This window comes from Pseudorca crassidens, chromosome 3, assembly GCF_039906515.1.
Source record: "Pseudorca crassidens isolate mPseCra1 chromosome 3, mPseCra1.hap1, whole genome shotgun sequence".
NCBI lineage: Eukaryota > Metazoa > Chordata > Mammalia > Artiodactyla > Delphinidae > Pseudorca > Pseudorca crassidens.
In genome coordinates, this window is record NC_090298.1 from 94,392,472 (window position 1) to 94,405,738 (window position 13,267).

At 46.6% G+C, this 13,267-nt stretch overlaps 1 protein-coding gene and 1 long non-coding RNA gene across 5 annotated transcripts in view; one reads left to right on the forward strand and one right to left on the reverse strand.

Annotated features, from left to right (window-relative positions):
- The window catches only part of TRIM36 (tripartite motif containing 36), a 52,842-nt gene extending 39,889 nt beyond the window's left edge, over window positions 1–12,953 (reverse strand). For 2 of the 4 annotated variants that reach the window (XM_067731463.1, XM_067731462.1), the window contains exons 1-2: window positions 3,252–3,384; window positions 904–1,138 (exon numbers count right to left, since the gene is read on the reverse strand). In XM_067731463.1, the coding sequence (XP_067587564.1) occupies window positions 904–1,138; window positions 3,252–3,278 (262 nt within the window). In that variant the 5' untranslated portion in view covers window positions 3,279–3,384. Of the gene's footprint in view, window positions 1–903; window positions 1,139–3,251; window positions 3,385–12,561 lie in introns of those variants that run through there. The other 2 variants (XM_067731460.1, XM_067731461.1) reach the window with 2 other exon arrangements.
- On the forward strand, window positions 2,800–5,256 carry LOC137221574 (uncharacterized). The gene is made up of 3 exons (XR_010942067.1): window positions 2,800–2,976; window positions 3,284–3,448; window positions 5,003–5,256. It is a non-coding gene; the product is annotated as an uncharacterized lncRNA (long non-coding RNA).
- Window positions 12,954–13,267: the final 314 nt, after the last annotated feature.

The following is a 13,267-nucleotide window of genomic DNA, read 5'->3' on the forward strand; positions in this document are numbered from 1 at the left end:
GCAGGGGACACAGGTTCAAGCCCTGGTCTGGGAAGATCTCACATGCCACAGAAGCAACTAAGCCCATGCGCCACAACTACTGAGCTTGCGCACCATAACTACTGAAGTCCGTGCGCCTAGAGCCCAAGCTCCACAATGAGAAGCCACCGCAATGAGAAGCTCATGCACTGTAATGAAGAGTAGCCCCCGCTCACCGCAACTAGAGAAAGCCCACACACAGCAATGAAGACCTAACGCAGCCAAAAATAAATAACTTTATTTTTAAAAATAAATAATTTTTAAAAATAAATAAATTTATTTTTAAAAATAAATAAATAATGGTATAGTACATGTGCTATACATCTAATTAGATCTACTTCTACACACTACTACAGAATTCCACTACTGTTTAGCTGATGTTCAAAGTCCTTACTTTAAAATTTGGATTAAAAAATGGCTGAAGAATAAAATGGAATAAAATGATACCAAATAACATTCCTCTAAAAAGTCTTCTAGAACTGGGCATTATGTAGTCTCATCCCTTAATTCTGCATATTTATTTACCTATTACCACACATAGATGGTTCCCTAGTAAGTACTTCAGTGGTCCATTATTTCATTCCTCATATAAAGGACTTCACAGGGTCAGAACACCCCCTAAAATACAGACACAGTTAATAATGGGTTCAATACAAAATTCGTGTTCAATATCCAATATCCATTTTAAATGCATACCAAAAGACAATAAAAGTTCATTTTGACGTTTTAAAAGTTCATTTTAAAAGAGAGAGGGATTCTTTTCTAACTATAGTTTTAATTTATTCACCTGGAATGATTAACCCCAAAACAACGAAAATAATTTCCCTTCCACAATTATCACTGAACATATAACCAAACTCCACCACCCCAGGTTCTACCACATACCTGGTCTGCTAATTCTGTCAATTTTGTCCATGCTAGGGGAGGGAAGCCGAAGTCGAGGACTGCTCTGATTGGAGTTGTCTGATCCCACGTCATTGAATGAATCATCAAGCATCAGTAAGAGTTCTTTTACACATTTATGACAGATACTATGTTGACAAGGGAGAATCAACGGGTGGGTAAACAGCTCCTTGCATGCCGGGCAAATGAGCTCTCTTTCAATATTCTTAATGGTAACCTTAAGTTGAGAAAAAGAAATCAGAATCAAAGGCTTTTAGTGTAAATACATTTAGTGTAAATACATTTAGTGTAAATTAACATGCTTATACCTCTTGTATAAGTACATGTGTTAACCTTTCAAAAAAGAATTAAACAGATTTTTTTAAAGTCTGAAGTTTCATTTTGGTTATGAAAGTCTATACCATTAATTATGTCCCCCTCATTATCCATTGCCTAGAGGTGAAGGGGCATGAAATGGTTAAAGAAAAAAAAAGAGAAAACCTGAAGTATGAGAAAATTAGCATAAAGTATTAGGGGACCATAATATTTCATCAACAATTATTAAGTTATTAAATCATTATTAATTAACTGATTTAGGACTTCAATGAAATCCTGAAAGTAGATTACTTCAATAAAAATTAAGTATATAGCACTAAGAATAGGATTATTCCTATTTAGCACATTAGCTCTGTAACTGGCAAGTAACAAGAGCTGGTAAAAACTGGGTTAGCCATTATGTTCATGGAACTCTACTTGAAATCTATTTACAAGCTGAATTATCTGCAACTTTCTACATTAAATGTGACCATTTTCCACATGCTGCAACTGTAATGTAGGTAAGAGTTTCTCAGGCTGCATATCAAAGCAGTTATCTTAAAAGCACTTTATGAATACTAAAAGGGTATAGGGGATTAGAAGGAACCATTATAAATGCTCTCTCGATACTACAGGCTTGGAATATTTTCAGTGAGAAACATTTAGACTCATCACAACTAAAAAGGTCTAATGACCTCATACCAGTTTTCCCATTCTTTGCCTGTGTAGTTTTTCCCCACGGATCCCAAACTTCAGGTGCTATGAATCTATATTTAGCATACCTGCAATTTTAATGATGGTAGAATTTTAAAGTACTCATAAACCTGTACAGTCATTTCAACTACTGGAAACACAGAGAAAATTAAAACTGAATTAATTCACTTGTTTTAGTTACATAAAAATGCATGTGAGTATTCCCCTTAAAATGACACCAAGGGCTTTAATAATCCCTGACAATAGCACTTCAGCCAACTGGCTTTATCACTGTCAATGGGTCTTGTGATGCAGCGTTTCTTGATGCATCTCACAATGTTTAAAAAAAGCCCACATCACATCACAGTTTTAGTAAATTTGGAGGATATCCACACCTCACAATTCACATCAAACAATACAGAATATTCACATCCTCTCTCATTTTGTAAAGAATTTGACATCTGATTCAAAAGGAAATTATTGTCCTGAATGTTCAGAACAGGCTCTCACGCCCCATTTTATGAGAGGTGTACTTCCCACTGAAAGATCTAAAATCATTTCCACTTTTCTTGTACACAGAGCAGTGCATAAGCTTGCTAATCACGATGGATATAAAGCAATTCTTACGCAAAAGAAAAATTTAGTGCTCATTTTACACTCATTGAGAGGAAACAACCTGATTAAGAGAAATGTGATGTGCTGGCTCCCCCAATTAAGCTATTTCAAAATAAATGAGGTTCGACGGGAAACTAGCAAGTTGGAAAGAATTGCATATCCGACCCCTTGAAACAAAAACACTTGTACCCCGACAGCTGCTGCAGTAAGCCCGCCTCCCGCGAGCAGGCAAAGGCGGGGAGGAGCCACTGCTCGCGGTGACTGCGGGCCCGGCCCGCGAGGGTCCGAGGGGGACTCGAGAGCCGCCGCCACCGCGCTCCCAGACAAAGGAAGGCGGGACACGCGCGGGACACGCGCCCCGGGCCGCGACGGGCACCCGACTCCCTAAAACGAATTAATTCTACAATCTGAATACCATTAAAGAGCCCCGCCCAAACTCCCCGAGGTTTTCAGGTGAGCCATCACCGCACAGGAGTGGCACACTCTTCCGGGCCCCGGTGACCCCGAGTCCGACCGTCCCACTGAGGGGCAGAAAGGGGGCGCCCCGGGTTGCGAAACCCTGCCCGGGGCGGGAAAGGCGAAGAGGAAGCGGGGCCACCACACGCCCGCCCTCGCTCCTCCGGGGGGAGAGGGTCCCTCACGGCTCAGGGCAGAGGGGAAAGAGAGACCCAGGGGACCCGGCGCGCCGCCACCGAGGCGTTAGGCGGCCGTCCCTCTCCCCCACTCACCAGCGAGTCTGAACCATCCCCCTCCATGGTAGCCTTTTGCCAGGTGTCATCAAAGGCAGGATCCAAACAGGCAGACGGGCGGCCCCTGGCTGGGTCTGGTAAGCGGGTCCCTGTGGCGGCCTTGGAGCCTCGGTTCGGAGCCGGAGGGCGAGCTGGTCAGCCGGACCCCACCAGCGGACCGACGCGGCGAGGAGGAGGTCAGGGCGGGCGAAAGCAAAGACGCGGAGAGACGAGCTTTGCTCCCTACGGTGGCTCCGTGAATCCCGCCCCGCAGCCGGCTGCAGCGTCGGCTCCTGCGGCCTGCGGCTGGGCGGGCAGCCACGCGGAGACCGGGCCAGGGGTCCGTGGAGGGCGGGGCCGGGGCGGGGCGGCGCCGTCGCCCGGGCAACAGCGCCCACCGCACAAAGGAGGAGGGGCCGCGGGCGGGCGGGTGGAAGGCCCAGCGGCGGAGCAGTGGGCGGGGGTGTGGCAGTCGGCGGGGTTCCAGCTCGTTCAGCCACCGCAGCTGCCCCTTCCCCGCCCCTCCTCACTGCCGCCCGGGCCGCCACCTTCGCCCCCTGCCGGGTAGGAAGTCTCGGAGGGTCGGAAGTGAGGGCGGGGAAGGGGCGGTGGAGGCCGAGGGCCGAGCCGGGGCGGGGCCGCGGTGGAGCGGTCCGGCGGTGCTGCCACAGACTACTGTCCTGGCCATTGCTCCGCGCCGACCCTCTGCTCTTCATTTTTCTTTCCGTGCGCTTTGTTAAAGCGCGGACTAAGCATTCAGAGACAAGCTCCATTTCCTGACTCTAGCCGGGGCGGCAGGGAGAGGGCTGGCCCAGGCCGCCTTCCCGTGCCGTCGCACCCGGCACACAGAGTCGCGCGCGGGGGAGGCGACCAGGGCGAGACCCAGCTCACCCCGCCCCAACCAGGGTCGGGGGTTTCCCCTAGAGGGTCCCTGTCTCCGCCCCGCTCTCCTCCTTCTCTTCCGGCCCGATTCGTAGCGTGAACTTCACATTCCCTGACTGGTCACCAACCACTCGTTTTCTGCTTCTGCTTTTACACACCAGGGCGCCGCGCTGCCACGCACGGCACGTTCTTGCCAAGTGGCGCGGGGACAAGCCGCAGCATAGGGGTCCCTCTCCCGGGTACTGGCCGGGAATTAGAGGCGGCAGCTCCCTGCCCCGCCTAGTGTGTGCGTCCCGCCGCCGCCGCCGCCGCGCGGTTCCCACCCCCGGGCACGGAGGGTGTGGGGAAATCGGGACAGCTGGTTGGTCTTTAACGGCTCCGGCACCCACGCACCCAGGCGGTGGGCGCCCGCCCTGTGTTCAGGCACCGTTTTTCCAGGTTGGAGACTAGCCGCATAAAGTTCACCTGCTGCGGTTCAAGCGCGTTTCTTCCAGTTTTCAAGGCAAACCGAAAACACATTAACGTGGGGTTGTTGGAAACCGTATTGTTAGATCACGCCACCGCCCTCCCAGCTGGCTAAATAATTCCATCTCATGTATAGACTGAGAAAACAGGAGCTCTAAGCAGCTGGGCGAAGGGACCACAGAGCTGTAGCGCGGCATCCCGTTTAGGTTTTGACACGCTTCCCACTTTTATTTCCCATTTGGGACAAGTCTCTGTCTGTGGCAGGTTCCGCCGTCTTCCCACAGCACTGTCAGCAGTAATAGCCTCTTCTCCAGCCGACAATTAAATAACGCTGTGGCAGTGCAGAATTAAGAACAGCAAGGGACCGTAGCAATTGTCTTTAATGGAATACCCTCAATTTACAGATGAGGTGCAGAGAGGATGAACACCTTGCCAAGTAATGACTGGACTATTCTGATCCAGATTAATGCCCGCTGCGTGGCCGAACATGCTGGAGTTGAGGCTGCTTCCTCCCCACAGGTTCTGAAGCGTCCTAATCAGAAGGGAACTGAGGAAGATAACAAAATGCGTGTGTAATTTAGTTACCTATATGATGTCCTACACCATGTTCCCATATAGATTTTAAAAGGCTCGACCATTAAAAAGCATTATAAGTCGGTTTCTGTCTTTAATTCTGGTCTTTGGGTTCAACAATACCCCTTTGGCTGTAATCTCACATCAGCACACTTGAATAGTGCTTTGGTCCAAAACTAAGGAAAGTACAGAGTAAAAGAGATTAGAAGGTTTCATTAACATGAACTAAAGAAAAAACTGTATAGACAATACTTGGCTGAAAATAAATTTGAAAGCCCTTCCATTATGCAAATCAAATGACAATGAGTTATTTTCCACCTGATTCTCAAAGTTCAAAAAATATGTTAATACACTTGGTAAGAATGTGGGAAACTAGACACTTTCAAACTTTTTTGTAACAGTGTAGATTGGTCCAGCTTATTTGAAGGGAAATTTTGTAAAACCTATCAAAAAATTTCAGTGTTTCTCCTTTTAAGCAATTCCACTTCTAATAACTTTCCCACTGAAAGACTTGCATTGTGCACAAAAACATGTACAAAGATCTCAGGGGGACTTCATAGAAATTAAATATCAACTATCCATAATGTACATCCATGCCATGAAAAGGATTTCTAAAATAGTGTAAAACAAATATAAAACCATATGGATTCTGTATGTTGCCACTTTGGAAAAAAAAAAAAAAAAGGTGAGACAGGCAGGCATATTGCTTACATACGCAAATAAGTAAATAAAAGTAAGTCCGAAATGGAGCACAAAAATTGGTAACAGTGTTGTGGAGAAGTAAGGGGATGGAGTCAGGTGCGGAAGACACTTTCCATCCACATTGTATTGTATTATTTGCACTTTATAATATGTGTATGTTTTACTTCTAGAAACTTTTTAATGTAACTTAATCCATAAACTTTTAAATCCATATTTATTTAAACTATTTAACCCATATACTTTTAAAAGCAAAACGGGGGAGGGGGAATATTGGTAAGAAGATAGCAAATATGAAAACCAGCAGTCTAAATGACCACTCTCCCATTTGCCTAGTCATTTCTCCCCCCTTGGCTGCCATGCTTTGGGGCATCTCATCACTTTCTCTCAACATCCATCCATCTCAGCCTCCCAGTTATCAAAGATACCAAGAGCCTTCCCAGTTCCTCAACTTAAAATCCTGTGTGGTTTGGGGTTTTTTTTTTTTTTTTTAAATTCTTCTCTTTCCTTTCCCCGTACCTCTCTCTGACAGCCTTCAAATCCTCTTACAACAACTCAAAATGAATCTAGTATAGTATGGAGGGCCTAGAATTACCATGCTTCTTCTCTGTAGACATTTGAAGGTGTTTATGTAGGAATGACATGAAAGATGTGTTTTGTTTTGTTCTTCAAATCATTATTCTCCCAGTTTGTACTGCATACACCATCCCTTGGTGCCTGCCCCTCCCCAGTTTGGAGTATCCTAGCACTTTCTTTTCCAGTAGTTTCTTTTAAAACATGGGTCAAAATTCAACTCAAGGAAGCCTATTCCACATCTATCACCACCTCCAGTCTACAGACCTTCAATACTCCTGCCTATATTATGATATCTTGTGCTTGGTGGCGTTGTGTAATTGCTCTTCTATCACGAGGGTGTGAGCTGTCTCAAATCTATCTGCTTCATGAAGTCCAAAGGTCAATTTCTCCTCCTTCACCTGCCATCAACCACCACTCCCAAAACACACACACACACATACACTATTCAGGTCTGGTAAAACAGACGTTCAATAAATGTTCATTACCTCACACTTAAAATATAAACCTGATACCCTTTAGTTTCTACACTATTCACTAAACTGACTTGCTCTCTTTCCACACTGACTCCTAATACCCAACAAGAGCTTAAATTCCTGGCCAAGTCAGGTCCTAATGACCCTGGTGCATATTTGAGTCAGTGCTGTGAGGCTCTTAATCTGTTTGGTCAGAGGTCAAACAGCCAGGGTACCGTTCTGTTAGTATATCCTGAACAAGAACAAGCAACAAGGTCCCATGGCCAGCATACTTCTAAACCTTGCCTCCTGGTGGAAACAACCTGGGTTTTCAATTAAGAGAGCCCCTGGACTTAGGGGAAGTAAAGAAGGTGGCAATGAAGTCAATTAATGAAGTCAATCACAGGGTTTCACAGTGGACTGCCACATGCACTGTCTAAGCTGCTGGGTATCGGGAGGTTACAGGTGAAGGCACGACAAATGACATTTACCAATTATTGACCCAAGCATCTGACAAGCCAAGCTTACCTGTCATAAAGTGTTTCTGTGGGAACAACCTCAGGGGAGAGGAGTCCAGCAAGCCAGGAAGTTCGGATTTCCCTTGCCGAGCCAACTCGAGCTCATCTTTCAAGGTGCAAATCTAGAGCCTGCATCCTCATTAGTCTAGTTCTCATTGATCAGCTCCCTTTACTCTGAGCTCCTCTAGCACTTAGAGTCTTACCGCTCAGTTTAACACAATTAGGATGCTCTCATTTCGTACACTCATGTTTGATGTTTTGTAAGCCTTATCTTCCCATCCATTTCAAGCTTTTGTTTGTTTAAGAGAAAATCCAGGAGGCATTTATCTGCTAACTGGTAGCACCAGACCAGCGATTTGAGAGTTGATGAGAGGTACAGTGCTGCTCTGGCAGACACTTCCCCATTAAAGGCAGGAGTGTATTGGCTGCATAACTGGTGGGCAAAGGGGTCCCTTAGCCAACTTGGGGTGTGAACAATCTCGATAATATTCAGAGGTTGTTAGCAGGTCCCCTTTGACCACATCTTATTATTCCTACACTTAGGGTTGCTAGGTTTAGCAAATAAAAACACAGGACATCCTGTTAAATTTGAATTTCAGATACATAATGAACTTGTTTAGTATATGTCCCAAATATTGAATGGGATATACTTACATTAAAAAATCTGTTGTTTAACTGAAATTCAAATTTAACTCTACATTCTGTATTTTATCTGGCATCTCTACCTCCCATTGTTAATGATCATAGTTTGCATATAAGGGGTCTCAAGACCCAACCCTGTTGTCGAAGTAGCTAGATGTAATAGCTTTACTTACTGAAGGCCTACTATGTGCCAATAACAGTATTAGGAACTTTGCACAGAATATTCATTTAATCCTTGCAATAACCCTGTGAAATAGGTATAATTCCCTTCAGAGGGGACATGTAACAGTCACAAGTCCTCTCCACCTCTATTCGGAGATTAAGTAATACCCTCAAGGTCACATGGCTAGATACCAAGAGCCAAGATTCAAACCTGGGTGTCACTCTAGCATCCCTACTCAGGCCCACAGGAGTGTCTAACATGCAATTTCAATTTAATAGAAAATATGATTTAAACATTCTTTGACAAAGCAGTTTCAGAGACAGTTTTTCCCCCCCCAAATTATCTTTCGAGTAATGTAGTAAAAACATCAGAGGAAAATTCTGATATTTATAAAATTAGCTATGTTCAAGTTATCCTGCTATCATCTAAATCTCTTCAGCTTTCCTCCTCCCCACAACACACACACTTTACCCAACCCCAAGATATAAAAAAATATTTTAAAGGATACTTTGCAGTGTGCACAACCTTAGTATTATCACCCAGTTTAGATTCAGTTGTGTGAGCAACTATCTATTGAGCCTTCTGAAACAGATCATTTGGTGGTATGTTTGTTTTGGTCTCAGGAGATGTTTAAGACTTTACATTAGTCGAGATGTGAGGATCTTCTAAACGTAATTCTTTCAGAGTATAAGCATCTTCTTGAAAGCAAATTTTGTGTTTATAAAAGTTCTTGAATCTTTTGTGCCTCAAAGATATTCAAAGTTAAAAGTAATAATTCACCAAGTAATGGAATCATCACCTGTTTCTCGATTAAAATTAAATGTAAGCTTTCCAAAGCCTCTTTATTTTGCTCAAATTATTGTACTCCTTGGATGTACCTGAACAGTAATTATTGAACTGTGGGACACAAGAAGTGCTTTCTGGCTGTGAATACATAAATATAAGTATGTTTAAATGCTAAATAAAGAAGCATACTGAATTTAAATTCTTCTATGTTCCTTGTCATCAAATCTTCATTATATGATTCTAGAAAAGTGTGTGACAGTGTGAAGAAAAGAAGTGTATGAAGATGATAAAAAATTAATAAGGTAAATCTTTCTAGAGACCAAAACAGTTTGAAAATACTGCTTTGTGTAATCCTAGATATTGACCACAGAGTTGGAAAGCTCTCTTTTAGCCCAAAGAGATGAGTTACAAAAGAAAAACCAAAACAAAACAAAAAAACAAAACCTCAGAAAGCAGCTTCCAGAAATGGTACAAATTTCTGTATTTCTGTGATAGTGAAATATAAACAAGTCCATTTACATTGATTTTTAAACCTCTTGAGAATTATCATAGGTATTAACCATACTCATAGGGTATTGTTTGATGAACAGAAAGACTACAATGGTAGAGATCACTGTGTACTTTAAATATTAAAGTCATCATCACAATAGAGTAAACCTAGATGATCAACTTTGTCATGTGGGTTTTATGTTACTCTAAGATGAAAGGCTCACCTCCCACATTCAAGAACACAACAGTAAGCTAATTTAATTTGAAATAGACACACAGCAAACTGCTGCCCCTGGGAGATGCAGTGGATTGGAGGTGGGAGTGAAGTTCCACCTTTTACTCGTAAAATTTTCTGTAAAGTTTGAATATTTTGCAATGAGCATGTATTAAACGTTGTAAAATTTTAAAGCCATCAGAGAAAAGTGAAAGAAATTAGGATGATGGTCAACCCACTGGTCTCAACTTTGAAGGAAGGGAAGGAAAGGGCAGGGGGTTAGGAAGACAAGAGCCTCTGCTCTTTTTTTTTTTTTTTTTAACTCCATGAACTTGGCATAATTAGATCAGTTTCACATTATTTTTCACCTTACCAACTTGAGCTACAAAGTGGAACCTAACTTCTCAGAGGAAAATAAAGCAGGTCAAAGGTCTGCTAGTCCTTGGCTAATACTCAGCGAGGTATTCGGTGTTCAAATCCTGTATAATCACATATATAAGCAGGGTTTTAAATAGAGTTAGGGGGCGGAGCTGTGAGGAAAGTGGGCAGAGAATAAGCTTGAATTGTCATGGTTAGGAGGCTACTCCTGACCCCTCACGCCCCACCCCGCCAAATAAAAGGCAGAGGGAGGAACTGTCCTAAGATCTCACTGTGAGAGGCTACTTCCCAACTCCAGAGATTTCACAGGGATACCTGCCTCTCTAACTTTGGAAGTCAGCTGACCTCCGGCTCCTGCTTTTGCTACAGGCCCATTACTGAAACCTAGTGAAGAGGGTCCGCCTACTGGAGAGCGAGGCAGAGAAATTCAGTGGATGAAGCCAGAAGGTTATTTGGGTTCTGTTTTTTCATTACAGTGAGCATATTGTGAAACACAATGCTAATTCTGAGAGGTTTGTTTTTGTTCACCTGACTTAATTATAAGTTTTAAGGATTCACTAATGGTTCTGCCCTACTCGCCCATTTAGTATTCATGAGAAGTTCACCTGCCTGCTTCATAATCACCTGGGATGTCAACTTGCAGATCCCTGGTCCCACCTCAAAACTATTCTCTCCGTATATCAAGTGTTGCCTGCTATTGAAGGAAAGTATTATTAACCAACCAATACAATTCTGGCTTACTCTGAAGAATGTCTGAGCACCACGGGCCTAAACTCACCTCTCCATCATCCTATTCCGATCCCATCAAGAGTGGTACATTTATTTTACAATCAACAGAAGGCGTCCTCTTTCCTTCTCCCCGCCCCCCGCCCCCCGAGTTCCTAGGCAACCAGGGTCCTGCTGTGTGCTTTAGAGGGCCAGTTTCTGCCCCTCTTGCGGCAAGCCTTCTCGCTCAGGGCCAGCACCTCCTCCTGGACTTCTTTCCCCAGGGTCGGTCCTCCAGAGGGTAGAGAGGGCTGTAGTACGCATCCCAGACGGGGCGGGGAGGGGCAGGGTGCTGGTGGCCAAGGGGAAGCTGTTTGGGGCGACAAGGAGCTTGGAGATGCTGGTCAGGATGTCCCTATGCATGTGCAGGAGGCTCCTCGAGTTGTAGGATGGAGCCCCAGGATTCGAAGAAAAGTAGAACCAGGGTCCTCCATTTGTACTTCTGGTCCGGGGTGTAAATGATAGGGGTGGCCCGAAGCACAGCCTCTACCTTCGAAATGTTAATAAGTATTCTGTTTCGGAAGAGTGTTCCGTGTTTGCAGAACAGGAGAGAGAATTCAGGGAGGCTCACAGTTCGCCCGGGACGCTTTCGTCTGGGAGGGCGTTAAGCGGCTCCCCAGCCCCGGGAGCCGCGGGACTGTCTGGCCTGAAGCATCCACAAAGTTGGGGTTAGTGAGGTATGAGACTGATGTTTCAGGTGCTCGCACCAGAGCTGCAGATCATCCTTATCCTTTCTGATGACCGTGCGCAGGGCCACAACCTTTTCTCGAAACTCCAGGTGCAGAAGACAAACGCAGACGCCGTTTCTCGCCTTCTAGCCACAGGCGAATCCCGGCAGGCCGCGCACCGCGCAGCCTTCGCATTTCCCGACACTTCCCGCCTGTAAACCAATTAGGTGCCTCTCCAGGCACTTTCTCTGAGGCAGCGCGGAGGCCCGCCTCCCCGCAAGGCTTTCAGCTTAGGCACGGCGCCACCCGGCCCGGCCGAGGGCGCGGTCACCACGCGTCACCGACAGCGCAAGCCTGGGTTTCTAAAGGGCTCCGGGACAGGTGCCTGGCTGAAATCCGGTGCCTTAACATCTCTTCCTCCCCACCAAAGGAAGGATGTTTGAAATGTTCCCGACCTGGGACAACGGCCAAGGACCTGGAAGGAGTGCTGATAACGCCAAGGCTTGGCGAACGGGGGTTCTTTTCCTATTTATCCGCCATAAGGTCGGACTGCTTGCTGAACCCGATCCCACCCTCCTCGCCTATCCACCGTCTGGTCCGACCCTCCCTCTGCGCTCCGCGCCTGGACGGGCGACGTCAACCACTCGATGTCACCACGCTTAGGAGCCCTGGGTGCGTCAAGGAGAGCCCCCTGGCCAATGCCCGACCCTCCTCCCCATCTTCGCAGGCTGAGATCTTGACCCTTGCCGTCCCGAGAGCCCCCGCGGTCGCCCAGCTGGCCAAGTGCCTTTTGGCTCATTTCAGAAATGCCGCGCAATTAAAAAAAAAAAAAAAGAAAGCGTCTACTTTGCATTCTGCAGCTGCTGGGGCGCCCTGGCTGAGAGCGCTGACCTGGGACTCCAGCCCCGCCCTCCCCGGCGGCTTCAAGGGCCCGGGACGACTACAGCCACAAGCCGAGCAGTGCCTGGAGTGGGGGCCACAGGCTGAGTAGTGCCTGGAGTGGGGGCCCAGTCCGCGGCTCCGCGCGCCCCGGCACTTACCTTGCCTCTGGCTAGCAATTCCATGATGTAGCCAAATTCACTTATGTCCCCCGACTCAGACATGGTTACGACCCTTCGCAAACTCGGGAGGAACCAGGCAGGTGCATCGAATATGTTCTTTTTCTCTCTCTTGCTCTGTTTTTAGTCTGAGTTTTGCCAAGCGCCCCGCCTGTGTGCTGTTAACGAGGAAAAATGAGAAAGCGGGGGGAAAAAGCAAAAAGCGGGGTTGGGTGGGATGAAGGCCATAGAGGGCTACTGGGCAGCCACGTCTAGCGTTCTTAGCTCCGGGCAGGGCGACGTAACGCAACAAACGAGGGCGTCGGCGGCGGTGGCGACCGTGAAATCCTCACCGGGCGGAGCAGGGCGCGGAGGCCCCGCCTCCTCGGGGATCGCGGCCCGCGCCTCCTGCCAGGGGTCGGAAGGCTGCGGAGACAAACACCTACACAAAAGCTTGTCTGCTCCCGGCGTGGCGCCGCCCCAGCCCGGACACCCACGGGATAGTTAAAGCCGTCCTTTATGCGATGGCTGAGACGGTGGCTGTCTGGAGTTCTCAACGCAAGGACCAGGAAAAATCCTCACCCCACTGTCTGGAGGTGCGAGGGCAGAGAGAATGAATGCAAAGCAGGCACAACAAAGGATCTGGCTGACAGCGCCGGAAAAAAAATAAGTGAGGGCCCAGGAAACGGCAACGCCGCATCTCAAGTCA